Source organism: Gopherus flavomarginatus, chromosome 22 (genome assembly GCF_025201925.1).
Source record: "Gopherus flavomarginatus isolate rGopFla2 chromosome 22, rGopFla2.mat.asm, whole genome shotgun sequence".
NCBI lineage: Eukaryota > Metazoa > Chordata > Testudines > Testudinidae > Gopherus > Gopherus flavomarginatus.
The window spans coordinates 1,259,412-1,286,182 of record NC_066638.1 but is presented as its reverse complement, the minus strand read 5'-3'; the positions used below and the strand labels follow the sequence as shown (position 1 = coordinate 1,286,182).

Here is a 26,771-nt window from a genome sequence, read left to right as displayed (position 1 = left end):
TGTCTTCCTAGGTCACTTTGCAGGGATGCAGGGTCAGTTTTGGCTTCCTCATTTATATCCTGCCAGGTCATTCAAACACAAATCTCTAATCATTAAAGGCCAGGCAGATTTTATTTTTTGTTAATCAGAACAAGTGTCTCTCACAACCCATCCATTAGCTGGCCCAGGGGATGGCTGGGCTGAGCCGACAGCCTGAAAGGAACCTTGTTGAGGAAAAGCTGCCTGGGAAATTAGCTAGTTCTGTGTTGTCTTCCTTCTCCCCAGATTTTGGAAGCTTGCTAGAGCCTGACAATCCTACAGGGAATTCCACGCAGAGGAACAAGTTCCTGGAAAGCAAACTTAAGTAGCTGTGAAATGTTGTATTTATTACGCAGCTCATTGATCTTGCTGAGAAAAGTCCTGCTGATGAATTATTCATGTTGACTGGCTCCTGGTCCTTTCAGCCTCTATTTAAAACAACTGGCACAGGCCAGACCAGGTGCCACCAGCAAAAGCAAGCCAGGGAGTGGCTGTTTGCACGTGCGCGCACTCTCTATGCACAGGTCACTTGTCTTTTACTTCTGATCTGACTAGAAGTCGTTCTTTGACATTTTAAGAACTAATTCTCCAAGTAAACACACTAGCTCTGGGCACTGACCTTTAGGAGGATATTGAATTATCCATACATGAAGAGGGTGGAGCAAGGTCACTCTAGGATAACGAAGGTTATTAATGTTTCAGAACGTACTGACAGATGGTGCAGAACAGGCCTGAATCCCTAGGTGGGAGCAGCAGGAATGAATACAGAGGTTGGAATCCATCTCCAGGCCCAGAATTACAAGGCAAAGTTTGGGACTTTCACAGACACCAGGATCAGCTTCATCATTCCTGCAGCTCAGCTGAGACCAGAGACAGAGGTTGGCCTATTACTGAAGCCAAACACGTGGGTCATCTTGAGCTCTCAACTTTTGGCAAGTCTTTTTCCTATATGAAAGCCCCTGTGTAATGCTGCGGGGGGGAAGGGATTCTGCTGTGTTTGAAATTAATGCCCCAGCGAGAGCATGAAGCCGGAGAAGCACACCTGCGACAGCTCTGCAGGTGGATGTCCAGGTGTGGTCTGAAGCAGCGCCGGTGCCTGCATTACCATTGCAGCTAACTCTGCATCCTGTCTGGTCTGTCAGGTAATCACAACAACAGGCAGAGGACAGCTCTGAAGAAGTGAGGTTTTTTACCCATGAAAGTTTATGCCCAAATAAATCTGTCTTTAAGGTGCCACCGGACGCGTTGTTGTTTTTGAGGATGCAGACTAACACGGCTACTCCCTAATACTGGATTCCGTCTGTAATTCCTGCAACATGCGCCTTGCTGGCATTCCCTTTACCCCAGAGTCTCGGGTATGGAGCTGTATTTTAAAACTTCAGGTGTCAGCAGTAAAGGGTCCCATCCCACCAAAGACACTAAAAGCTACGGTTTCAGGAACAACATGAATGGCACAAAGCCTGCTGCCCCCTTGCGGTAGTTCAGAGAACAATAGTTAATGTGAGAGGATTAGTGCCGCTTCTGTACTTCCTTATACCACATCTTACCAATTACACCTGGCTGCCATTTTCCTCAGAGCCATCTTCCATGATGGCAAAAATTCAAGTGCAATATTTGCTAAGGGGTGAGGGTGGGAGAGGAGAAACTATTTTTACATGCAAAGAGTCTTTCAACAATAGAGAAAAAACAGAAATATTCTAGATGAAACCATGACAATTTTTTGCCCACCTTGCAGAGACACCACACACACACACACACACACGCACACACAGAGTTTCAGCTGCAGTAACTGAAACAGCTGGAAAAATGCCCACCTCCCCCATGCTTTAGTGGCTATTGCATGCCTGTAGTATTTTTAGAGCAACAAGGAGGGTGAGGTAATCGCTTTTATTGGCCCAACTTCTGCTGATGAGAGAGACAAGCTTTCTACCGATACAGAGCTCTCCTTCAGGTCTGAGAAAGGGACTCACAGCTAAATACAAGATCAAACAGATAGTTTAGCATAAGAAGTTAGCATATATTCTAAGGGACCCCTCAATGGCAAACAACCCGTTAGCCTACAGTCACAGGACAAAATATCTTTGAGTTTTGTAAGAGGTCAAGTTTTGCTGACTTCTGGAGAGCAGCCTGCTCTTTGAACTGTGGTGTTGCTCTCCTAACTTGGGCAGGGGGCCTAGATAGACCCGCCACATCTTGAAAATTGGGCATATTCCTAGCAGTGACCAACAGCAGTTCTGCTCCTGGGCCTTCTCCTTCCAAACAAGCTGGGAAAAGTCATATTGTCTTTGTTAACAATCAGAGCCCCTCACACAATTCCACCTCTGTAGGGCCTCTAATCATTGCTGCTGTTAATAAACCCTATTCATTGCTAATCATAGTTAAGTTTTTTTCTGGTAACTCAGTGATCTGCTTCAGACCAGTGTGTGGGGCTTCTTCATTCGTGCCATATGGCAGATACCAGCTAAAAAGTAAAGCCCCTGATGCATTAAAAAGGAATTAAAAAATCATATCGCTATAGAGTAATTCATGTTGTGAATAAAATGTTTCTTATTAATATTTTAAACTCCCTACCATTGCCTCTGTCTGAAAAGCAAACATTAAATTATTCACCATTCTGCCTGATTTTATAAACTCCATCTCACTGTGCGTGGCTTTGTTCCTCTTAATTAACAAACAAACCAGCAGAAAAGGCATAAAAATAGGTGTACTCACTGCAGCCATCTGCTGAGAAAACAACTGCATCTGAAATATGGATTCTAGCTGATGTTTAAAGATGTCCTAAATACCCGGGGAGGGCTCCTGCCTCCTGTCCGCCCAGGAGACCTGGGGGAGGCTGAGATCCACACTCATTGCAATGTGTCTCACCAATCCATTCCCCAGAGGGACTGGAGATGGAGGCTTTGCAAAGACATTAGACATGATCCACCAAGGAATCAGAATAACTATTTCTGGCGCTTAGCCTGCTCTCCGTGCATATGGGCAACTCTTGTAGTGTTACTGGGGCCATGGCTACACTAGAGAGTTGCAGCGCTGGTGAGGGGGTTACAGCGCTGCAACTTAGGATGTGGCCACACTTGCAAAGCACGGCCAGCGCTGCAACTCCCTGGTTGCAGCGCTGGCTGTACACCCGGTCGAGCCTCGGGTGTAGGGATTCCAGCGCTGGTGATCCAGCACTGGTCAGCAAGTGTGGACGCCCACCAGTGCTTTTATTGACCTCCAGGGTATAAGGAGGTATCCCAGAATTCCTGTCCACAACAAACCGGAAGAAAGGGAGAGCTCGGAGTTCAGCCAAACTGCTTATTTAAAAAACAAACACAGCTCCTGTTTGCTGAGCGAGCGGAGGCAGGCAGGGGAATTACTTTGGAATGTTCACAGCCATTTGCTTGAAGAGAGAAACAGGACTCTCACACGGCAGAGGGGGGAGGGGGAAGTCCGTGTTCAGCAGTTGCTTATCTGGTCTGACGGGTATTTAGCAGTACATAATTTGCATTTAGTGAATGAGAGAGGGGTGGGGGAAGGGAGTTAGAACTTTTAAAATGATTGAAGGTAGGCACTGTGTGTCTTCCAGTCCTTAGAACTTGCAAGGCAGGGAGCTGAGAACAGTGTCAACTCCAAAAATCCATTCTGTCTGTCTCCTCCACGCTCCCTGTCACACTCCACCCCACCTGCCTCTTTTGAAAAGCACGTTGCAGCCACTTGAATGCTGGGATAGCTGCCCACAATGCACCACTCCCAACAGCGCTGCAAGTGCTGCAAATGTGGCCACACTGCAGCGCTGGTAGCTGTCAGTGTGGCCACACTGCAGCGCTGGCCCTACACAGCTGTACGAACACAGCTGTAACTCCCAGCGCTGCAGAACTGTCAGTGTAGACATGGCCTGGGAGTGGAAGCGGAGGCTCAGAAAGGAGAGAATTGGGAAACAGGAGATCTGTGGGGGTGCCAGACAAATCCCCTCTCTCCATCATAATCAGAGAGGCAAACTAGTCTGCGTCCTGGGGAAGGTGCCATATGGGTGGCTATATGGCAGAAGAAAGAGCTTTGGGATCTCTCTTCCAAGTTCACCAACTCACCTTTACTCTGAGAGAGAAGCTTTCATTTTCCAGCTCAATTGCTTCCCATAGGCATCCTGTGTCCTTTAATGCAGCATTCATTTAGCATCTTTCCCTGTAAATTGTGGGCATCGTGCAAGTCCTCAGAAGCAGGGAAATATCAGGTTTTTTTATTCTGCATAGAACAAAGGTTCTAAGCCAAACAACTCCAAGATGAACACACCTTGCAAAGGTTTGGAACGTGACTTGAGGCAGAAGCAGCCAGAGAGTGCCCAGGGCAACCGTAAGGAAACAGAAAGTCCAAAACTGCTGCTTTAAACACTCCCACCCACCACCAAGAGGGCATCACGTCAGCAGATTTAAAGAGCACTTCACTAACATAACATCTATACGAGAAAGCAGCTGTCTCTGGGGCTGCACAATTTATAATTCAAGAATTCCGGGGGGGGGGGCACATTGCTTTAATAGGGCAGTAAAAGAGATTCCCTCCTCCCCATTCTCGTTCCCCCCAAGGTATTTATCATTATAAAAGCAACGAGCTGTTGGGAAAGGCAGAAATAGCCTAACTGGCTAATGTGCAAGGCATTAATTCTCTTGAAACTGAAAAATTCCAGAGCCAAGAGGATTCCGTTTTTCTAGGTAATGCAGTTTCAGGCGGCCTGTGTCTACACTGCAATTAAACACCTGTGGCTGGGCTGGCCCCCGTCAGCTGACGGGGGATCATGGGGCTTGGGATGCAGGGCTGTAAAATGGTAGTGTAAATGTTCGGGTTCAGGCTGGAGTCCGGCCTCTGGGACCCTCCCCCCTCGCAAGGTTCCGCACATGTAAACCACAATTTTACAGCCCCACAGACCAAGTCAGCTACCATGGCCCAGCCCTGGGTGTTTAAGTGCAGTGTAGACACACCCTTCATTTTAAACCTAGCTACTTACGTGAAGCTATTCCTGGGGTTTAATGGCCAGAGATGGTTAATAGAGCCCAGTGCCTAAACTCCCCTCTACCTAGGGACAGCTTCCTGGCACAGCACGCTGTCAGTAGATTGGAGACCAGGCATCCAAGTTTATTCGCACAGTTGGCGAGGATTTGGGTTTAACATGGCATGAGACATCGTATTATTAGAAAACTTCAGCAAATCTTCCCTGAAAATCCTGCCCAGTTTGTGTCAGTATCAAAAATCCCAGAAAGCAAAGTGGGAAAGCACATGAACAGCTATTGTCGGACTCATAGTGGAGCTTCCCAGGAAAGCACAGAAGGGAAGTTAATGGCGTTTAAGGAATCTGTGCAAAACGTGCGATTTAATGGCTAAGGACCTGAGAAGGGCCCTTCAGGAAATCTTTAGAGGATAATATTATTCTCCACAGACATTTTCTGTCTGTCTCTGTTGCCATTTGACATGCAGGGAGAACGTGTGTAATAAGCACAAGTCAAGCTACACACTCCAAGTTATCACACTTGGGAGGGGAGGGGGGGAGTACGGGAGAGAGCTCTCGCCTAAAAGGGGCAGAGCTCAGCACCCCCCAGGAGCCAGAGCTAAGAAGCAAAGCACATCCAGAGTGCGACTGAAAAGTCACACTCCAAAACCATCCAAAGAAATTAGCGAGAGGGTCCCAAAGTGAAGGCAGGAAGGGAAGAGAACTAACGCTGGAGTTAACATTGTGGAAAGGCAGCTGATCTCTCTTAACCTGGACAGAGCCCAACAGCCAGAGAGACATGCCAAAGAAAAGATGGCTCGAGGATGTGTGATGCTGGGAACTATTCACCCCTAGCTCGTGAATTGCTTTACAAAATCAGCATTCAGCTATTGCACACTCTATAGCTGAGGTCCGATTGTGGTCAGCAGCCACAAGAGAGCCAAGACGAAGCCTAAATGACCACAGGGACACACAGCAGAAGTTTAAGCCACAAACATTAATTCACACCTGTTAATTTGTGTGAATTGGTGTCACGGAGTCCCTGGGCGATGCTCTGGAACTGCTCCCCACCAAGCCAGGCAGGACTTTGGGGAGCCTCCTCTCCCTTGGAGCAGACTTGTTCAGGGCAAGAAGCTCACACGGCTTCACCTCCTGGGTCTCTCCTTGGAGCATTCAGCATCCTCTGCCCCTCCGTGTGCTTCCCACAGCGAGCCCACCCCAGCGGGGTCCTGGGGAAGCCACCGGGTCCTGCACCCCCACTTTGCAGTCAGACGTGACTCTCAGCCAGCCAGTAACACAGAGGTTTATTCGATGACAGGAAACAGGGTCTAAAACAGAGCTTGTAGATACAGCGAACCGGACCCCTCGGCCGGGTCCATTCTGGGGGGCAATGAGCCAGACCCCCACGTCTGCCTTCTACCCTTGACCCCAGCCAGCTCCAGACTAACAACCCCTCCTCTCTCCTCAGCCCCTTTCCCGGCCAGGAGGTCACCCTGATCCCTTTGTCTCCAACACCTTCAGCTGGCACCTTTGCAGAGGAGGGGCCCAGGCCATCAGTTGCTAGGAGACAGAGTGCCAGGCATTTAGGTGCACTGGCCCTTTGCTCTACCAGATACTTAAGAACTGCCATGGGGACACTGAGGCACCAACACAGTACTCAGAGAAACATTAAGAACTTTCCCAGTTCGGTCACATCTCTCCCCCCTTCGAGACCGAACTGAGCGAGGTCACTCCAGCCAGTGACCTGGGGAAGTTCGAACCCACCAAGGTTCCCATGGATGCCCCAGCATCTCTCCCATTCCTTGGTGTGAGTTACGCCAGGACAGTCCAGTCTCACGCCCTCCCTTAGGTCGGGTGTGCTTGATGGCACTTGCAGGCCGCAGGTGGGAAAGTTTATGCAGCCCACACCCTTTGCCACCCCAATACCCCTGGGGTTCAAGCTGGGATTGGGTCTTTCCCCAGCCCTTCGGTCTGTGATTCGGGCTCTCTTGGTTAAGAGCCCTCATCTTGGCCTTTGCCAGCTCTGGCTTGGGCAGCCGCTTCCCACTTTGTGGCCCAGACACAACACCTCTTCCTCCCCCCTTACACTTTCCAGCTTTTAAGGTCAGTCCCACCTCCTTGAGGCAGCCCAGCCCCCTCTTCACCTGGGACACCTGTTCCTCCCAGGTCTGGCTAAAGGTGCACATGTTATCAGTGTCTGCCAGGGCCAAGTTCTCCATTGCCCTCTGCTTGTCTAGAATCTCCCCAGGCCTAGGCATGGGGTCGGCATTGGACACTGTGATGGCTTTAAGCTTCTGATAGCCCCCATAAAACCAGATCATCCTGTCTCCCTTGGGGATCAGCCCCGCGGGTGAGGCCCATGGGCTGTAAAACGGCTGGATCCCATCTAAAGCCAGCATGTTCCAGACCTCTCTCTCCAGGTTCTGGGCTGCTTTCCCAGTGACTCTGAATGGGAAACACCTGATGGGGAGATTGGCTCCCACCTCAGGGAAGAGATCCACCCGGGGGTCTTCCCCCTTCTTCATCCAATCCTCCCTCTTCAGGTCCAGGGGTCCCCTCACTCTCCTCCCATCCAGCAGCTCGAACGGGAAGAACCCTGTGGATTCCTGGGGCACCACCAGCTGCCTCCCGATTACCCCCAGTTCTACTTCCCCTTGGGGAGCCCATTCCTGGTACAGGAATCCCTCCTCCTGCAGGACTCTGTCCCTGCAGCCTTCCCCAAGGAGGTTTGCAGCGCTGTGGCCAGCAAGTTCCCTCAGCTTCTCCAAGGAGGGATCCCTCTGCAGCTCAGTCTGGGATTCAGCAGCTGGGGCAGGGAGTGGGACCTGCTCCCTCTCGCTGGCTGGGCTGGGGTCACAGCCCCCCTGAGCCCTGTCCCTGGTAGCTCCCTCCCTGCTGTGTAATCACTTCCTAGCAGCACGTCTGGACCAGGCAAACCTGTTTGGCAGCTGACCTGCCCTGCCTGGGTGTCCCTGCACTCAGCTGGGGTCTCAGCTCCCCCCGTGCTCAGCGCTGCCCTTGCTGTCCAGTGGGGGCAGGCAGCGAGCTCTCTGCTATGGTCACAGCATCAGAGCCAGCGTGAGCCCCTCTCCGGTGTGCAGGGGGGGCGGGGAGCATCTCTCCCTCCCACTCAGCCTCAGGGGGCTGGTTACAGGTAGGCAGGTATCCTGAGCCCAGCAGCCCCTCCCCCCTGCCAGCCGGGTCGTTTGCATTTTCACTGCCCATTTCCATCCTAGCCAATTGGTTCCCTGGATTTTGAATTCAAACCCTCAGCCGTTACAGGAGCGGGGCCTGGATCCTGTCCCAAGGGGAGACAGTCACCCCCCCAACAGGGCCTCCCAGCCGATATCCTGGAGAACCCCAACCACCAGCCAGCCCGACCCCTCCTGGGTCTGCACAGGGATCTGGGCCATAGGCAGGGCAAGGGGCTTCACCCCAGGGAACTTCACCCAGGTTCCACAGTCCCTCAGCATCTGGGGCTGCACCACCACAGTTCTCTCTGTCCCAGGGTCTCGCCCCCCGCAGGCGTGTTTCCCCACTGACCCCTGGGCAGCCCCCTATGTCTCTCTGATCCACCATCACCAGTCCACGCTGCTGCTGCTTCTCCTGCAGCTCTTCCTCGGGCTCTTGCTCTCTCTCACGGTCCTCTCGCTCTCTCGGGCTCTGCTCCCATCCCATCCGTCTCCAATCTCCTGATGGGGAACCCAATCCGTGAAGAATCCTCGTCTGATTGGGGACCAAGACTCCCGGGGATGCCTGGCTGATGCTCCAGCTGCTCTCAGATCCTCTTGTAGCCCCATCTGGGCCAGGAATCTGCTCCTCAGAGCGGTCCTTCTCCTCCAACTGCATGATTAACTGTGCCTTGGTGAATTTCCCCATGCGTAACCCTCTCTTTGTGCACAGGATCACAATGTCCTTCTCAAGGAGATGGTGATAGGCCATCACTTTCACCGTTTCCCAAGTGGCTCTGGACTCACAGGCCTGTGTGCTCTTGGCTCCCCCATGGTTTCCAGGAAGAACCCCTGGTGTGCCAGCCCTTCTCGTGATCACCACCTCTTTGCCAGGGTCGAGCTGCAGACTCCTTCGCCCCTGGGACTGCTCCTGCAATCCCACGGGGAACCCTGCTACTGCAAAAATCCTTCTCTCTCCCAGGGCCGAGCGGCAAGCTCCTCCGCCCTGAGACTGCTCGCTGCAGTCCTCAGGGGGACCCTGTTACTCCAACAGTCCTTCTCGCTGGTCACACACTCCCAGAGGTTAACTGCCCCCTGAAACCGTCCCTCTCTGAGCCTTCAGCATGCCTGGTCCTCATTATCCCTCCTCTGTTTTACTCCTCCCCAGTCACTTACTGCAAGCAGCGCCATTCACGGGGTGCAGTACGTCCCGCCACTGCCACCAGTTGTCACGGAGTCCCCGGGCGATGCTCTGGAACTGCTCCCCACCAAGCCAGGGAGGACTTTGGGGAGCCTCCTCTCCCTTGGAGCAGACTTGTTCAGGGCAAGAAGCTCACACGGCTTCACCTCCTGGGTCTCTCCTTGGAGCATTCAGCATCCTCTGCCCCTCCGTGCACTTCCCACAGCGAGCCCACCCCAGCGGGGTCCTGGGGAAGCCACCGGGTTCTGCACCCCCACTTTGCAGTCAGACGTGACTCTCAGCCAGCCAGTAACACAGAGGTTTATTCGATGACAGGAACAGGGTCTAAAACAGAGCTTGCAGATACAGCGAACCGGACCCCTCGGCTGGGTCCATTCTGGGGGGCAATGAGCCAGACCCCCACGTCTGCCTTCTACCCTTGACCCCAGCCAGCTCCAGACTAACAACCCCTCCTCTCTCCTCAGCCCCTTTCCCAGGCCAGGAGGTCACCTGATCCCTTTGTCTCCAACACCTTCAGCTGGCACCTTTGCAGAGGAGGGGCCCAGGCCATCAGTTGCTAGGAGACAGAGTGCCAGGCATTTAGGTGCACTGGCCCTTTGCTCTACCAGATACTTAAGAACTGCCATGGGGACACTGAGGCACCAACACAGTATTCAGAGAAACATTAAGAACTTTCCCAGTTCGTCACATCTGGCTGCAGAGAACTCCAGGTTGTGACATTAAATGGACTCTGTGAGCCATAAATCTAGTGCTTAGTGTCCCTGAAAGGCACTGCATTGACCCTCCTGCCCTGGTATTTTGCCCAGTTATGCACACAGACCAGGTATCAGGGCAGAGGAAGTGGATTTACCAGGAATAACCCCATTTCTCACTCCATAGGGTATTTGAAAATCAGACACACAGAGCCTGGGAGCAGGGGGACTGACTTCAGTGAGAACTTTGAGTGCTCAGCAAACGAGAGCTTGACAGACACAAGCACCTTGGGACATGGGGATAATCATGCCGGCCAATTTTACAGCTGGGGATGTTGAGGCACAGACAGGGGAAGTGATTCACCCAAGGCACACTGGAAACCTGTAGCAGAGCCAGGAATAGCACTCGGGAGTCCTGACTCCCTTTCCCCCTCTGAACCATTCAGGAGACCGCGTTCACTCCAGAAGATCCAGAGAGTGAAGCTAGCGCTCAGGGGCACGGCTTGTGTTGGACTAGTACAAACAAAGCTCTTGAATTTGTTTAGAAAAGCTGCCCATTAAACGCAGCAGCAACTGAATCCACGTATCTAGCAACGATGACCAGTGCAGGTATGTGAGGAGCACCTGGGAGCCAGGAGAGAAATGCTGCTTCAGGCAGGGCTAGAAGCCAAGGCCTGTTGAGAATTCTGCAGGTAACAGCAGCTCCCCTTTATGTGCTGAGCTGACGCTGTAAGGTGGGCTGTGCCCAGCTCCTGCTGGGTACCTCCGTGCTGGTAAGAATAAGGACATTTGGATCTCCTCGTTAATAAGTGTCACTCTGAGGAGTTATTGGCTGTGACGATAGAGCACTGTAATTATAGTTCAAAACTTCCGCGTTACTCAAATCCAGGAGGGAGTTTTCCTCATTAATACAGTCCAGCTGCCTGTCCTGCCGCGGTTGGCACATTCAGCTGAACCGTGGCAAAGGGGAGCATATGGCCAGCCCCCTGCCAGTTCAAAGGGAGTCTGAGATCAGTGAGGAAACGCTAAGGGACCGTATGCTAGAACTGGCACTTTCCTGCTGGAGGCTGCAGAAAAGTGGGGAGAACGTCAGGGAATGGAGCAAAATAATTCACACATTCTACAGAACGGCCTGCCTGGGGTAATGGACTCTTCCCTTAGCCAACTGAGCGCTGCACAGGACAGTTCGTGCCAAAAGGAACTTGCCAGCTAAGCTGTAAACGAGGCATTTCACTGGGAGGATCTTTCAGAATAGATGCAAAAAACCAAGGTCCCCTTTCCTCTGAGCAGATAGGGAAGAGCCCCAGGGTGTTTCTGCAGGAGTCTGGCCCAGTGTCTCCTAACCCTCATGCTTGTGCAATAGGCCAAGAGAAGTCTGGTTACCTGGTTTCCCCCCATCTGGGCAGGGAGGTCAGGAGCATGCCAGCCATGCGTGGCCATATAAAACTTCCCTACCAGGCCCTAACTGGGCACAAATCACATCCCCCCAGACACAGTGTCACGGAGTGTGGGGAGTCCGGTCCTGCACCCCTCTTCCTGGGACCCACAGTGACTCTCAGCCAGCCAGTAAAACAGAAGGTTTATTGGACAACAGGAACACAGGTTACAGCAGAGCTTGCAGGCACAGTCAGGACCCCTCCACCGAGTCCTTCTGGGCTTTCAGGGTGCTTGGATCCTAGCCAGGATACCCTGAATTCCGCCCACCCAGCCCCAAGCCCCAAACTCCAACTGCTTCCCTCTTGCCACTCCCTTCCTTTGTCCCCTTCCCGGGCAAAGGTGTTGACCTTTCCCCTCCCTTACCTAGCTCAGGTTACAGGCCCTGGCATCGTCCATCCCCTAAAGTCCTCCCCTGCTCTTCCACTCCCCACACAGACAGCCCCTACTGCATCACACACAGAAATTAGAGTGTATTTCAACAATGGCCGCACTATTAATTTGCAACAAATTTAAAAGACAGAACCCAACACCTGCCGGGAATGTAAAGGACCTTGTCCTAGTGTACCTTTGCATGGTTAATGCACTCCTCCCCTGCAGGTAAGCAGCTCCATTCTCTCCTCAAACACTTTTACTTAGCCCCATGCTGGGCCAGATTAGAAAACACACGGTATTAATTTTGCCTCTTGTGGACTAAATTGCATCTTCCTCCCCTGCAGACACAATGGAGAAGTGTTAATGAAACCTCACGTGAACACTGAAGGGGCAGGAAGTGCTTAGAGCTGAAAGTGTTAGTCAAAGCTATATTTACAGGTACAGGGACCTGGCAGCTAACTAAGACCTTGTTTCATTTTTCAAGTTTTCCTCTGAATCTGTATATCTGCAGCCAGAGCTTTGCTGCTGCAGATCTCATCCTCTGAAGCTGCCATGTCCCAGCCAACAACAAGGTCTCCTCTGCTTCTGCATCTCCCACACTTCTCCGCTCCCACAGAGACGTCCACATTACCTTGTCATGGGGAACCAGAGCAGCTCGGGCAGTCCAGGACACAGCTGGAGATATGCCTGTTCTAACGAGTCCTGCTAAACCCTAACGTCCGCTTATGCCAGAAAGAGAACAGCCCCTTCTTTAGCTCCGTGAGCCTCCTACACATGCATCTGGGCTCAGATAGCAACTGAAGCAATGTAGGAAGCCTGGGGTCCTCGGCTTCTTTCCAGGCCCTGAGTCAGGATGCTCTTCACCTGTGATGCAGATTAGCTGAGGCCTGGAATGGTCTGAAAGCCCTGGGCTTGCTGAGGCACCCAATGATAGCCAGGGATGCTCAGGCTCGACCTTCTTATAGGTGCTCCAGGAACCTATGAAGGGTCTCACAACCCTGCAGCAACTGAGACGTGAAAGAGCTTCTCAGCGCTGCCTCCACGACAGCTCTGTGACCCCAGTGCAGCCGCTGCCGTGGCTGGTTTTGTATCCGAGGGTTCCCAGCCATAATGGTGGAGTCCTCACACGTGCTAAGCTACTGCCTTGAAAAGCCTCCTGCATCTCACGGTCTCCAGACCCAGAGCTAGAGCGTGCCACACAGGTAGCCAGGCTCTAAGGCAGACCCCCAGAAAGGGGCAAGTGGAAGGCCAGAAGGAAAGCTGGACTTAAAGGGCACCAGCTTGTTCCCTGTCCTACCCCCTTGCAGCCTCCCTGTGCCTGGCTCAGTCCAACACACGTCTCCGAAGTCTCTGCTGCTCTGAAATCAGTGGGAGTTCAGCCATTCTCTTACCCAGGCTCCTAGGAACAGCTCAGAGCTATGAGCTATTGTCCCAACCCCTGGTTACTGCTCTTTTCTATTGCACTTTGACTAAGACCAGTGCACATTCAGTAGCTTAAAAGCCCTTGAAAAAGAAACTCTTCCCCCCAGGCAGGCAGGAGCCCCGGCCATTCAGTAGCTAAACATAAACTGCCCCAAGCTCTCCTCTGGCCACTGTCTTTCCCTTAGGTAAGCACATCCCTCTCCACAATGGGAGCTGCCTGGAAGATGCATGTTTGCGGAGAACCCCAGACTCTTGAAAGGGCTACAGTCACCTGGAAAGGTTGAGAGCCAGTGCTTTAGAGAAACCTCTCTTTGTTTCTCATCCCTGCCAGCTAACAGATTCACACAGTCCCCTGTCTAATACACTCTGGTTCTGGTTCTGGAAACTTGCAGATCAGCTCTCTTGTCCTTCCCCACTTGCCAGCTGTGACCGGTGTTGGCTTCCCACCTGTGAAGATGTCAAAGCAACGTGGAAACACATTCAGCCTGTTTGCTGCCAAGCCAGGAAAGAGCCTTTTTCCAATGGCAGCAAGAATCTGTGACTCAGTGTCCTGTGAGTGGCTCAGACACACTTTCCTCCCACCCTTGCCTCTCAGAGACCTCCCCTAACAAGCTCGCCTGCCGCCACAGCATTTCCCTGGGGGCTAATCTGACTTTTCTACTTTCGAATCAAGCCATCTGCCTGCCTGACTCCCTGGACCTATGGAGTTAACATGAGCTCGGGCGCTAAAAGCTTTTGACCAAGCTAGGACTCTCCAATGACCACAGGAGGTCTCCTGTGTGGAAGGACGGGTCCATGTTGGCCTTGCATCTAGACTGCACAGTCACAGGAATTACTGAGTGAGGAAAGTAAAAGCAGCAACGTGAACAAAAACATTTGATCAAATGGTGGGGAAATTATTCACAACAAGATCAAAGTTTAATCTCTCAAGATTAAATTGTTAGCCACTTCCTATGGAGAGGGACATAGAGATGGCTCGTCTCCATTAACTGTGACTGGGGAATGGATTTTCATGCAAATTAACACCAACAGAAAGAGAGACAAGGACACAACGAGCCCTCTCCGGCTTGCCTGGGGAGGTTTAAATCATGGAGAGAGACCTGCAGAAATATAACGGGATTGCGGCAATGGGAACACGCCCCTTTCCACCAGGGAAGGGCTCTGCATGCAGACAGAAAGGCTCCTCCATTCTGCTTGGGTCAGGAAATTAAAGGTGTGAGCCCTTGGGGGAAGGAAGACATTTGACAATGGGAAATTGTGCCCTGAAACGTGGCCTGGAGAAAACAATGTAACCAACAATTCTAACGCTCTCCTATTCACGTGGGACTGCCAGCCCCTGAATCACTCTCTGTTAAGGAGTTTCACATGGCTGGGTTGCAAGAACTGATTCCCTGAAGACATTTTTGTGATCCATAAATTCAAACTGTAACTTAATCACACAATGGACTCTCAGCTCCATGGAGCCCAGAGCCTCCCTGTCAGAATAGCAACTGTCGTGTAGCTCTGAAATAGCACAGGACAAGGAGAGCTAAGGGCTAAGGACTCTCCTGTGGGCCCAGAGCTATTAGATTGTGTGAGGCCCCTGTCTACAAGTCTTTTCCTAATTTAAAACAAAATTATCACAATTATGGCATTTAGGCTATTAACGCTGTACTAAACTTGCCTTCTAATTAACAAAGCCGTTCTGTGGTTACATTTCAGTCTTAAAATATGTAGACTATAATTAAATTAATTCAAAATATCCTGCTTCTTCCCTTAGAGCAGCTGTTATATTAGTTTCTTTCTGGGAGGGAGTTTGGTGCAGGAGGGGATTCTGACCTGCAGCAGGGGGTTGGAGTGCAGGAGGGGGTGCGAAGTGCAGGCTCCATCTGGGAGGCGCTTACCACAGGTGGCTTCTGGCCGGACAGCACAGCAGGGCTCTTGGCCGGTTCCCTGGGAGCAGGGGAAGCACACGGAGCCACCTCCCCAGCCACTAGTGGTCACAGAGACATGCCAGCAGCCAGCCATTTCCAGGAGCACCGTGGCACCATGGCATGCAGGCAGCCTGCCTGAGCCCTGCCGCGCTGGGGCCCCCTTAGCCCAGGGCCCTGGGCTGTAGCCCCTAAAGTCCCTGTGTTAATCCAACCCTGTCTGCAGCAGAGGAATGACTGTCCATCTTCACTGCTGAGCAATGGGCTTTTCTAAACCCAGCAAGCATCTGTTCTCTGGATTCTAGCAATGAAAACCCAGCCTGAGTGTCACAGATCTGCCTACATCTTTTCCCATCTATCTTCTGTGGCAAGGCACCTTCTCAGTCTCCCCAGCCTCTGCTGCTGCTTTTAGCCCTGATGAGACAGGCTTGGGTAATGTGATCCCGCTTGGGACACAGGGGAAGTCTGCTCCCCGTATCTCCACCAGTCCTGTTTAGAGTATTTTTCTCCCTTGCAGGAGAGACTACTGCCTCTCCTCCTGGTGAGGCTCACTGTCTTGCTGCTCCCACCTGGCAGCAGGGCTCCTTCTCTCTCTCCTCTCCTTCCTCCCAAGGAAGGGTTTAAAAAGGTCTCAGGCAGCCCTAAGTTGGAATCAGCTGATCCTAATTAACCTCAGGTAGCTCCCCCTCAGCTGATTCTAATTGCTGCCTTGGTACCCCTTTCTCAGCTGAACCTGATTGACGCGTAATTGCCTCCCAGTTGATAGGGAGGAGGGTCTTTTAACCCTCCCTTGCAGCTGTCTGTCCTGAGTTTATCACACTTCCTAAGCACTTGTATGGTCCTCATCACTGCTATATCTGTGTGACCCTGAGTACCCAGCAGGCAGGGTGAAGGTGAGAGGTCGGGGGGGGGAGGGGGGAGCATTGCCAAGTCCTCCCGTGGGGGAAATCCACTGGCCAAGCTGTATGTGAGCAATCACCTCCTCCCAGCAGAAAAAGCTACGGAAACATCAGCTGAGCAGTAAAAACCTCTCCGGCTCGCTCAGCCATCTTTGAAAAACTCCTAACAGCTCGTGAGACCAAGTAGACAAATGAGAGTGTCTCTGGCTTCCTGGTGAAGGTGCCAGGAAATGGACTAGGACAGGAACATGGCCAGTACATTTGGGAATGCAGGGAACTGTGACATGACTACTCAGCCCTGTGCACTGTATCCCCCCAGCCTCCCAACCCAGTGCTCTCAGCAAGTGCCTACGGGTCAGCAGTTCTTTCAGAGACTATGGAAACTTCTGCTCCCTCAGCTAGCACCAGCCCAGACCCTGAGGGCTTGGCATGGAGCACAGGCTGCAGCAGAAAGAGCTGCAGTGTTGGACAGGCCAGTTCCAGGGGCAGATGTTACTGGGGAGACATCATCCAACCAGGCATTCCCAGGAGCTCTGCCGAGGAACGTCACGCCCCAGCACTGTGTCCTCGGAGCATGTCTGGGATTCCAGAAACAGCTGCTCTGGATCACACTCCTGCATATGAGGCCCAGTGGCTCCTGTATTCATCACTTGCTTCGAGAGGAGCAGTGAACATGACCTACCCCCCTTCTGTAAAGATGGGGAAAGTGACAGCCGCTGCAGGTGCTAACCTGACTGTTCCTGCCCGCGGGCCCTGGGGCTCAGTGCTGCAGAACTGCTCAGAAAACCTTGGGCTTTCCAGGAGAGCACTAAGTTAATCTAAGCCAATGAACTTCATTTTAGGGCTGTGCCACTGCCATGCTGGACAATACGCCACAGGCCGCAGAGTCAGCTGCACGCCTCGCTGGCCAGAGCGGCACTGCATGTAGCCAGGCAGCTTCCATCAGAGTCAGCAGAAAGCTGGGGGGTCACTGGGGCTGAGGGGAGCCAGTGTGGCATCCTAGCGCTGTCTAGCAGGCTGAGCCATACCCTTCCAGTAACCCAACTGGGCAGCTCTGTTTGCTTAGCCCTTACAGGGGCAGGGCACTGCTGGTTCCACTAGTTACTTGTATTAAAGAACAGCTGCCTACAGACTCGTGCCCAGCCCTGCACGTGTGCACCCAGCCCTGCACGTGTGCGCCCAGCCCTCCCACCAGCTGTCAGGTGCAGTTCATAGAAACTCAGGGGAGTTAAAGCCAGTGGCTGTGGGCTTGGCAATCAAGGGCTAAGACTGGAACCTTATTCATAGTGCAAGTGGGCGGGGGCAGGTTCAGAGGCTGCTCCCTGCAGGAGTCATTCACTGGATGTGGGCCGGGGGGGGGGGGGAAGCTCTCCACACCTCTCCCTTCTACTCCTTTGGGATTCTTGCATCACAAAGTGCAAGTCCTAGACGCTCACAGGAAGGAGCGGGGAGGAGGGGGTAAAGCAGCAAGTGCAGCTAGGCATGGCCTGTACCTCTGAGGCTGGTGGAGATGTTCACTTCCGCGTACTGTGGCTTTGACGAGGCATTGAAATCAGAGACACCATTGACAGCTGCAACACGGATAGTGTAGTTAACATGTGGTAGCAAGTTCACCAGGGTAACGGTCCTGTCCACCAATCCCGTCTGCTGGGGCACAAAGCCAACGCTGCTGCCACACTGCTCGCACTGCCGCCGGAGAGCCGCCGAGCAGCGGTCACAAAGGAGGTTGTAGGTGACGTCGGTCCGGCCGCCCAGGTCAGCTGGTGCACTCCATTCAAGGACCAGCGTGGACTGCTTCAGGCTGTAGATGAGATTCCTTGGAGCAGATGGGGGACCTGCAAGCAGAAGAGTGAGTGTTTCACTGCGTGTGCACGAGGTGCAACCTGCAGCAGCACCAGTGAGAGGCCGTCACAGTTATAACCACACTGGCACTGCCACTGGGATTCAGGGGAAGTTACAGAATGGCAGAGGAAAAGCTGGATCCAAGAAAGCCTGTTTCTAGGGCAGTCGTAATGCCATCCAGTAACACAAGGAGTCACGCAGCCTCAGCCCTGTGCAATGCGTGCTGCTGGTGCAGCATGGAGAGTGTCCACACTTTAAAGAAAGCTCTGAGCAAGGCAGAACGGGATTAAAGATCAGTCTCCCTGCGGTCTGGGTGTATGTCTACACTGCAGAAAAAGGCGTGTTCTTAACTCAGGTTAGTTAATCCGCATTAGCTAACTCAAACTGCTGTGTTCTCACTGCTAGGTTAGCCTGTCTTTTAACTTGCGTTAGCAGCTTAAACGAATGCCTGTAGGGCACCATGGGGTTGAACTCAAGCTGCTAACTGGAGTGAAAAGCCAAGATGCCGTAACGTCACTATTTTAACCCAGATTAAGGACACGGTGCAGTGTCCTTGCGGTGCAGACAGACCCTTAGTGTCCGATACCTGCAGACACTTGACACATGCCAGCTCCTCACACTGCTCCAAGCTTGAGACTTGGCCTTGCTTGTTTCACACGGTGAAATAGCTTAGAGCCAAGCCATCTGGCTCCGCAGCGAGGCCAAGAATAAGACATATCTCACTCGGGCTGCTGTCAGTCACCTCACAAAGGCTACTGCTTATTATTATATAAGCAATTCTAAAGTGCCCATCACCATAGTATCTATTAATCAAATTTAATTAATGGATGCCATTAATTAAAAACATGTGCCGTGCTAGACTGTGTCTATCCAAGCATGCCCTAGTTTTATTGGGGTAGCCGGCAATCCTTACTGGCATGTTCATAGCCTCAGATTTCAGGCCTTGTAACCTCTGGCTGTGAGCTCCCTGCGGTAGGGCCTGGCTTTTCCTGGCTGTTTGGAGAGCACCGAGCTCCTTGTGGGTGCTACTGAAATACCCAGAATAACTCCCGGTGATGCTAATGCCCTGGGACACAGCTACAGAGGCCAAGCAGCTCTGCCTGAGTGTTGGTGGCCTTGCCACCCGGGTGGGGGGCAGCTCCTTAGCCTGTCATAGGCCTGGCCAGCCCCAGGGCAGTGGCAGCTCTGGCTGGCTCCCTCCCTTTCCCTTCTATTTCGCGAACCACGGAGAGAGTTGCTGGAGAGAGACGTACGGGTGCAGGAGGCAGATGGCGGGTCTGATGGGGACCGGGAGTAGTTCTTCTGGCACATGCAGAACGTGGAGGCTTCTCGATGTGTGAAGCTGTGTTCGGGGCAGGGAGAGCAGAGAGGGAGTCGGGAGGACAGCTTATAAAATCCAGCAGGGCAAGCTGTGAAGAGATGGACAGACTGTTATGGCAAGCCGAGTTCTGGCAGCACAAGCAAACAGAGAAGTTGTTAGTGACCAGCCTTCTCCAAGTCCTGAGGCCCCCCTTTGCTTTGGATCTCAGTGTTCAGAGACCTTTCCGCGGAGTCAAGGAAAGGGTTGGGCAGTTGCCAGATTTTAGCTCCAGCAGGTTGGAGAGGCCTTAGGAGAGCAGTGGGGGGCTCTCTCTGTGGACAAGGAGGAGGCAGGCGATGAATAATGCATGGCTCAGGAGGGACAGGGAAAGCTCCAGAGAGGACACAGACGCAGCAGCAGGATTTGGCCACAGTCTGAATGGGAGGGAGGCACTGAAAAAGGGAAGCACCAACAATGACAGAGCATTTACACTAAGGCCCCTTCACACTGCCAGAACGGTGTCGAGAGACTTAATGTAAATGAGGATCAAGCCGCAAAGCTGCAAGCCTGGGCAAATAGGAGGAGTGTGGCTTTATCAACACAGGAGATGGATTGTGGGCAGTGAGGTGGTGTCAGTGATATAGTCATCGATACTGAATGATATGAATAGAAACTTACAAATTAATACACTTTTGGTTCCCATGTATCCTCTGTAAATTACCTTTGATGTTCAACTAAACAAGTAATTAATTTCAATGGTGCCCCTAAAAGCATTTGGGAAGAGAGAAGCCTGAAAACAAATGTGTGAGAGTCGTGGTGCAATCAGCCAGACAGACTTGGATAGACGCGCTTTCCTGCATGGCTTATGGAGCAGGAGATCCAACCAGGACCCCTTTGCCCTCTGTCTGTTGCCAATAGGGGCTGCAATGAAGTTGACTCAGCTGGAATTCAAGTCGAACATATGAGCAGAACATAACTTTCGGCACCACACTTTGCTTGCTTCTCCTTCCTCTCGTTTGTGAGGTGCTGCTGATTGCTATGCCTGCATCAGCCCTTCATCAGCTTCCTGAATATTTAAACTTAATCACTTTTAAACTTCCCAGCTGCACAGTTCCACAAAACACCCATATCTTATCGTTGTTAAGGAGTTCACTCCTGAGATTGTTCCTTTTACAAGAGATTAGTGCAGGGCACTCCAGTTCATTAATTTTTTACCGTGATATAACACTGGCAGCTACACTTGTGATCTTAGGACAAAGTACCAGAGATATAGGATCAGCTGTGGATGACATTTATTCACAGGACAGTGGAATGGGATTTATTCATAGGACAATGAAATGCTCAGGCAACACAAAGTGAAAGGTAGATTTTCATCTGTTGCAAAGTCTTTTTGGAATTCACATCACCCTGCAAGTCAAATCAAGGTGTGGCATGAAGCATTTTATTAATCCTTCCTCTTCCTTGAGAGCAAAGTTGAGCTAACCATTCTCTGGTATTCGCTATGCTCCCTGGAGTCTGGCACATGTATGGACTGCTGCCTGGCAGAGTTGAGGTCTCCCATGCAAATGAGAGATTTTTTTTTAATGTTACATAAATAGCCTTCAGGAGTTGCCTCAAACCCACATTTGTTTTATGTTCTGATCCCTGCAATGTCCTGTCTCAGGTCTAGGTACATGTGCACCAAGGGAAGAGGAGAAGCATGCTCAGTAGCCATAGCCTTGCAGTGTCGAATCAGAGCACATGTCCATGAGACCTCCTCCAAGAGTGCTTTACCCGACACCAGCCAAGCAAACCAAGAGCATCAGGGGAAAGAAAGAATGGAGCAGGCTTTGCCAATGAGCTTCCCCAAAATGTGGCCAGTAACAACAACAAAATGCTTTCACAGCTTAGACTGCAAGTCCCTCTCAGCACGGGAAAGAATTCCAGCTCAGCGCTTTCCCAAGGCCAATGCGCCATGTTCCCAGAGGTCTGTAACTCAGGCAGAGTTGCCCGCTCTTCTTTGTCACGTGGTAAGAGACATCTTCTCTTAAACTGCCGGCAGAAACTGAAACATTACATAATGTCGGTATTGCAGGTACTGCACTGAGCTGCTGCCTGTTCTCAGCTCTGTACAGCAGAGGAGCTTTGCTGTAGTGGGTATCGATAGCATCTTGTGCAGCTTTCAACCTTAAAACAAGGATTGTTTCCCTATTTGCAAAAGGCCAGTGAATCTGCTCTTGTCTCTGAAAACCCAGTTTAAATAGGATTCTTGCACAATGTTACTGCCATGCAAAAAACTAACAACTGCCTGGCCATTGTCAACACTACTTCTCTATGGGATGCAAGCCGAGCCTCCCAAGCCCAGTCAGGTCAGCTCAGAATTCTCGGAAGCAAAAATAGAGCGATTGGGAGAAATTGTCACTGAAGCAGCTGTTCTCTCCTTGTCGTCCTTCCTGGCACTCACCAGAATTCTGGGGAAGCTGCAGGATGATGCACTGAAATAGGAAACCAGGGTCTGCAGCCTGCAGTCGCCAACAACTGCCTCCCAGAGCTCCCAATTCATAAAAAAACAGAGGTCCTTAATCATGGTGAGGAAGCCAAAATAGGATTGGATCCTGCTCTTATTCTCTCAGCTAGGATTGATTTAAGAGCGCACAATACCATATATTTTTGGCAGTCTTTGTTTTAAGCAAACCTTGCAAAAAGCTCAAGCCCAGTGTTTTCCCCTCTACTGGATTTGTCCCTTCCTGTTTGTTCACTTCTTGCTGCAAGAGAGAGTGGTGCTTAATTTGCAAGGAGGCCACATTCCTGTGGGAATTGCCATGATGATGATGAAGAATTTCCTTGAATGTCCCCTTGTTGTGTTAGGGAGAACAAAATCCCCCAACCTCCTATCTTCTCCAGACCGTTCAATATGCCATGGACTTCTATCAAATCCCCTCTTGTCTCCTTTCTAAGGACAACAGCCCCAAACTTTTCAATGTCTCTTTCTAAAAGAATTTTTCCAGGCCCCCTAATCATTTCTGGAATCCTTCTCCAATCTTCTCCCGCGCCCCAAATTCTGCACTTTCCTTCCTGAGAGGGGGTGACCAATGATGCACAAGTATTTCACATGAGGACACACCATCGATTTACATAATGGCATCACCATTGTTATTGTCGTCTGCTCCCCACTCCGGGCCTCCAGGTGCTTCCACAATATAAATGTTAAATAATGGTAATGACTCGATAATCTATGACCAAACTCGTGGTGCCAAGCATACCAAACTGCCTGCCTCCCTCCTAGTCCCTCACTGATGCCCATGCAAGCGACCACTCACATTCTTTCTTCTCTGCATTGACAGCAAGCGCACTTGTTCCCATCTTGTTAAAACACCGTGCGTGCTCAAAATAGTAGCAAAACAAGCATCATTGATTTGTGCTGTAGGTTGGCAGATAGATAACCTGGCAGATGCACCCGTGGGAAGGTTCGTTTTTACATACACAGCTGCTACATTTCTGTGAAGGGAGGAGTGGAGATGGTTCTATCAAAGGAAGAAAGTGACATCAGCTTTCATGCCTGACCTTTTCTGGAAGGAGAGCAGGTGCTAGTGGGGATGCAGTGTTCAGACGCACATGGCAAAGCTGTTCAGATTGTGGTAGGACATCTGTGTCTTCCCCTGCCCAACAGAACTGCCGCATCCTCTCCATTTCACAGCACACGTTAGTAACTGAGAGCCTCAAACAATTAATTTATCCTCCATTTCCTTGTAAGGTAGGAAAGTATTAACCATGTTTTAAAGATAGGGAAATGGAGGTGTGGATCACGTGACTGGCTGACGTCACACAGGAAGAATGGCAGAAGCAGGAATTGAACTCAGGTCTCTGGAGTCCCACTCCAGTGTCTGCACAACCAGGCCCCTAGAGCAGAGACTGCTCTAGACCCACAGATGGGATTCCAGCTCTTCCGTGCAAGTACAGTAGCATGAGATAGTGACTTAAACACAAGCAACGTGAAACCATTGTCAGTGCACACAAAGCTACACCGAATAATCCTTAGGCTGGGCAAGTGAAACTGCTTAGCAGTGGCACCTGGGTAACTGGGGCACTGTGACCTGCAGAATGAGAACCACCCTCACCCCAGGTCTCCGGGGGAAGCAGACACACTCAAAGGTCAAAGGTCTGCACCGTGCCCCATCACGACCTGGCTGAGTGATGGAGTCCAGTTGTTAATTAAGTGGTGGCAGAGGGATTTAATTTGATGCCAACATAGCATCTGAGATGGAAATTCTAGGAGTCCTGCAACCTAATGGCTAAGAGCGCAGTGCAGGACTCAGCTATTGTCAGTGTCTGCTCTCCTGCCCATGTTCCCATCTGCGGCTCACAATCCTATTGGGGCAGATGTCAGCGTAGCGCAGCTCCTCTCAGCATGGAATTGTATTGGCAGTAACGTGGCTCCTAGGGGAAAGAGAATTCTCCACGAGAACAGGAGGACAGGCTGGGATAATGCTACTGGCATCTTATAACTCAGCCAAAAGATTAAAGAGATTCAATCTCAGCCACTCTCACTAAGGGGAAAATCTACAGCCAGTTTTCTGTTGCCATCTTGCTGTAAGAAACATGGAGACACGGCTAGATTTAAATAAGTAGAAACCCGCCAGGGGTAAGTAATAGCAGGGGCTGTGATCCTGCTGCTGCAGTGGTTCTCAACTTGCTTACCATCAGGGGCTGCATATGTGACCCATGATGTGTTGTGCAGGCCACATCCAATACTACCTGTATGGCCCTGAGGATGTCACATGGGCTGCAGCTTTGTGCTGACTGGGCCGCAGGTCGAGAACCACTGTGCTGTTGGGTTCACTGAGTTAAATTGTACACAAAGGTCCGTTGTGGAAGCAAATTTTATTTGCAGAGAGGGGTCCTGGTCAGAAAGCCTCCCATTCTGCTCAGATTCCACAGCCGTTTCCTTGCTACAGCTGTCACATGTAAATGTTTGCAGCTTTATTACACCGGTAAAGTCAGAACCCTTCCTTGATAGGGCTTGGCTAGCTGCAGCGGAGCAGTATACCTCCCCTCCTCTCCCAGGCTTACGCGGAGTATCTGTCTAGCTCTGCATAATGCAGAAGCAGCAGCTGCAAAGCGCTTTTTAAATTATGCAATGATATTTAATCAGACAAATGTGAGCATGAGCATGTTAAAACCAACTAAAACTGACCCAGCAAATCAGTAGAGTCCAATGAAAATCATAATCCATTCTCTGTGGCCTGACCATTCACCTGACTAACTGAAACATGCTTATTGTTTTGCAAAGAGGAGTGGGGCAGGGACTTGAGTAAATATGGCAGCTTAGCATACAATGAAGAGGATAAGCACAGAGGGAAGATTAAATACGAGCTTGAAGCCACTTCCTGTTATGGATTTAGGAATGAAACCTAATGCTAATACTAAAACAAGGACACACTCCTCTATATCCTTCCTCTCTGCCTGACAGCAGTGGTACATGCCGGCTCCTCCACACCGCCCTTCAGAAGGGGTAGGCCGAGACTGTAGAGAAAAGGGACCTGTGAATGGAAATCAGCAATTGCTCCAGCAGGCAGCAGGGCTGGGAGAGGACTCCGCTTCTGGGTGAATTTCAGGACAAGCACTTTGAAGATCACAACTGTCTGCTGCCGGAGGGGCTGGATTTCTTAGCCCACCTGCATGATATCTCTGCTTATAAAAACCAAGAGCTTCTCCCGTGGCTCGTGCTAGTAGCTCTTTCCTTGAAACTGGGAGCGAAGCCTCTGGCCACTACCCCCTGCCCAGAATGCTGTGCTGCCTTGTGTGTTGTCCAGTCAAAATCTGGAACTCCCCGTATTGAATGTGAGCTTCATCTTTCCAAGCCGCAGGACAAAGGAGGATGTTCTGAACATTTCCTCCATGGAGCCGTTTTCAGATGTAATCACACTGAGGTACTTTGTGAGGGGAGCTCCGTCTCCTTGCAAAGCACTTTAAAGCATTTGTAGAAGGCTAAATGGTTATGGATACTGCCAGGCTTCAGAACCTCAGAAAACAGCATCAGGTAGCCAATCCAGCACTCGGACAGTAGAGACATTCTCTGTGGAAATGGAAAGCACCGAATTCATGGCAAGGTCAATCCAGAATAATAAGTCAGTTATGTCAATCTCTCCATCAGCAACAATGGCGAAACATGCTCTGCCCTCATCAAAAAATAACTGACCGTGCTGTGCAAACTCTCAGCACACACCCCAGTCTGGAGGGGGCAGCTTGCATTGCACGTGGCAGGAGCCACAAGATTCATGTCATGGAAGAGCCCTCAGCAGGAGGGATCTGACTGAAAGGAAGTTTAGCTACTTTAGCTCACAGGATGTCAAAATTGTGGAAGTTCCAAATTTCAGTGCAAATGCCAGCCTTCTGCACCCCCCAAGAAGCTGTCAGAGCAGGAGTTGGGGTATCCCACTGCCACTGCATTAGCAGGGCTCCAGCGCGGGACAGAAACCCCCCCAGATTTGGAAGTACGCATTCTCAGAAGTTGCATTCAGCTTCACCGAGCATTCAGAGAACGGCTTTTAAACAAACTGTGACCATTGCCAACTCACCTCCCTGCTAGATTTGCATCCAACTCTGCTGTGACATCACAAGCACCGGTGGGAGGGGCAGACAGGCAGGGACTCGGAGCTCTGATTTGCTGCAGTTACTGAGAACCCAGCTTGAGTTTCAGATTATTAAAGTGGCAAAGTTACTTGGTTTAGAGAAATGGGGAGCAGGGAGTGCAAAGCCCCAGGGTGACTCTAGGTGACTTAGACTGCAGGGACTGCTTGCGTACAGGCTTCCTAAGAATTCATGTGGTGGGAAGTCTGTACATGCCCCCATCTGAGTGGTGAACACAAGAGCAGACCAGTGTTCCATCTAGTGCCTCTCTCCCGCAACCACCTCACCCCTTCTCAGTCTCTCCACTGGCTCCCCTTTCTCATGCCACCAAAAATCCATCTTACTGGCCTCACTTTTACACACTGCTCTTGCTCCTTCCTCTTTACCTCCCCTTGTCGCTTAGCAAGACATCTTCTTTGGGCCACCGCCCCGAGCCCTTCATCCGCCTGTTTGTCAGCTTCTCAACAAGTGGCACTGGACCGTCTGTGCCTTTGAGCACTTCACATGGAATGCTAACCCTGAACCAAGGCAGAAAGCCACGTTCCTCTTCAAGACCCTTCTCTGCAAAGATACCTACAAGAGACTTTCCAAACTTTATTACCCCCTGTTATTTCCCCTGTTCTAGCTCCTCCACAAACAAGGCAGAGCAGCAGGAGACCCCAGGGCCATATAAAAATGTTTTCTCCACAAAGTCAAGCAGCAGCCCACACCGAAGAGAGAGTATCATTGTGGACACATACACACATTTCTCTGCAAAATGCAACTCACTGGTCTCTCACAAACATCATTTTTCTGGCTTTGGGGCCTGATCTGCATGTGGAATCCCACTGAAGTTTCCATTCACAAGTTATTCACAGGACAGGACAGCAGGGGGTATCCTGTAACCCGAGCCTGGCCTGAAAGTGGCCAGATCCTGCTTTCTGGCCTGGGGCGGGGAAG

The 26,771-nt window shown here is 51.2% G+C and overlaps 1 protein-coding gene across 1 annotated transcript in view; it reads right to left on the bottom strand.

Moving 5' to 3' along the window:
* LOC127039284 (ephrin type-A receptor 7-like) overlaps nt 1-24,960 on the bottom strand; it is an 83,028-nt gene extending 58,068 nt beyond the window's left edge. The window contains exons 1-3 of the mRNA XM_050932689.1: nt 24,878-24,960; nt 19,177-19,332; nt 17,575-17,916 (exon numbers count right to left, since the gene is read on the bottom strand). Coding sequence (XP_050788646.1) covers nt 17,575-17,916; nt 19,177-19,234 — 400 coding nt within the window. The 5' untranslated portion in view covers nt 19,235-19,332; nt 24,878-24,960. The remainder of the gene's footprint in view (nt 1-17,574; nt 17,917-19,176; nt 19,333-24,877) is intronic.
* Between the last annotated feature and the right edge of the window lie 1,811 nt (nt 24,961-26,771).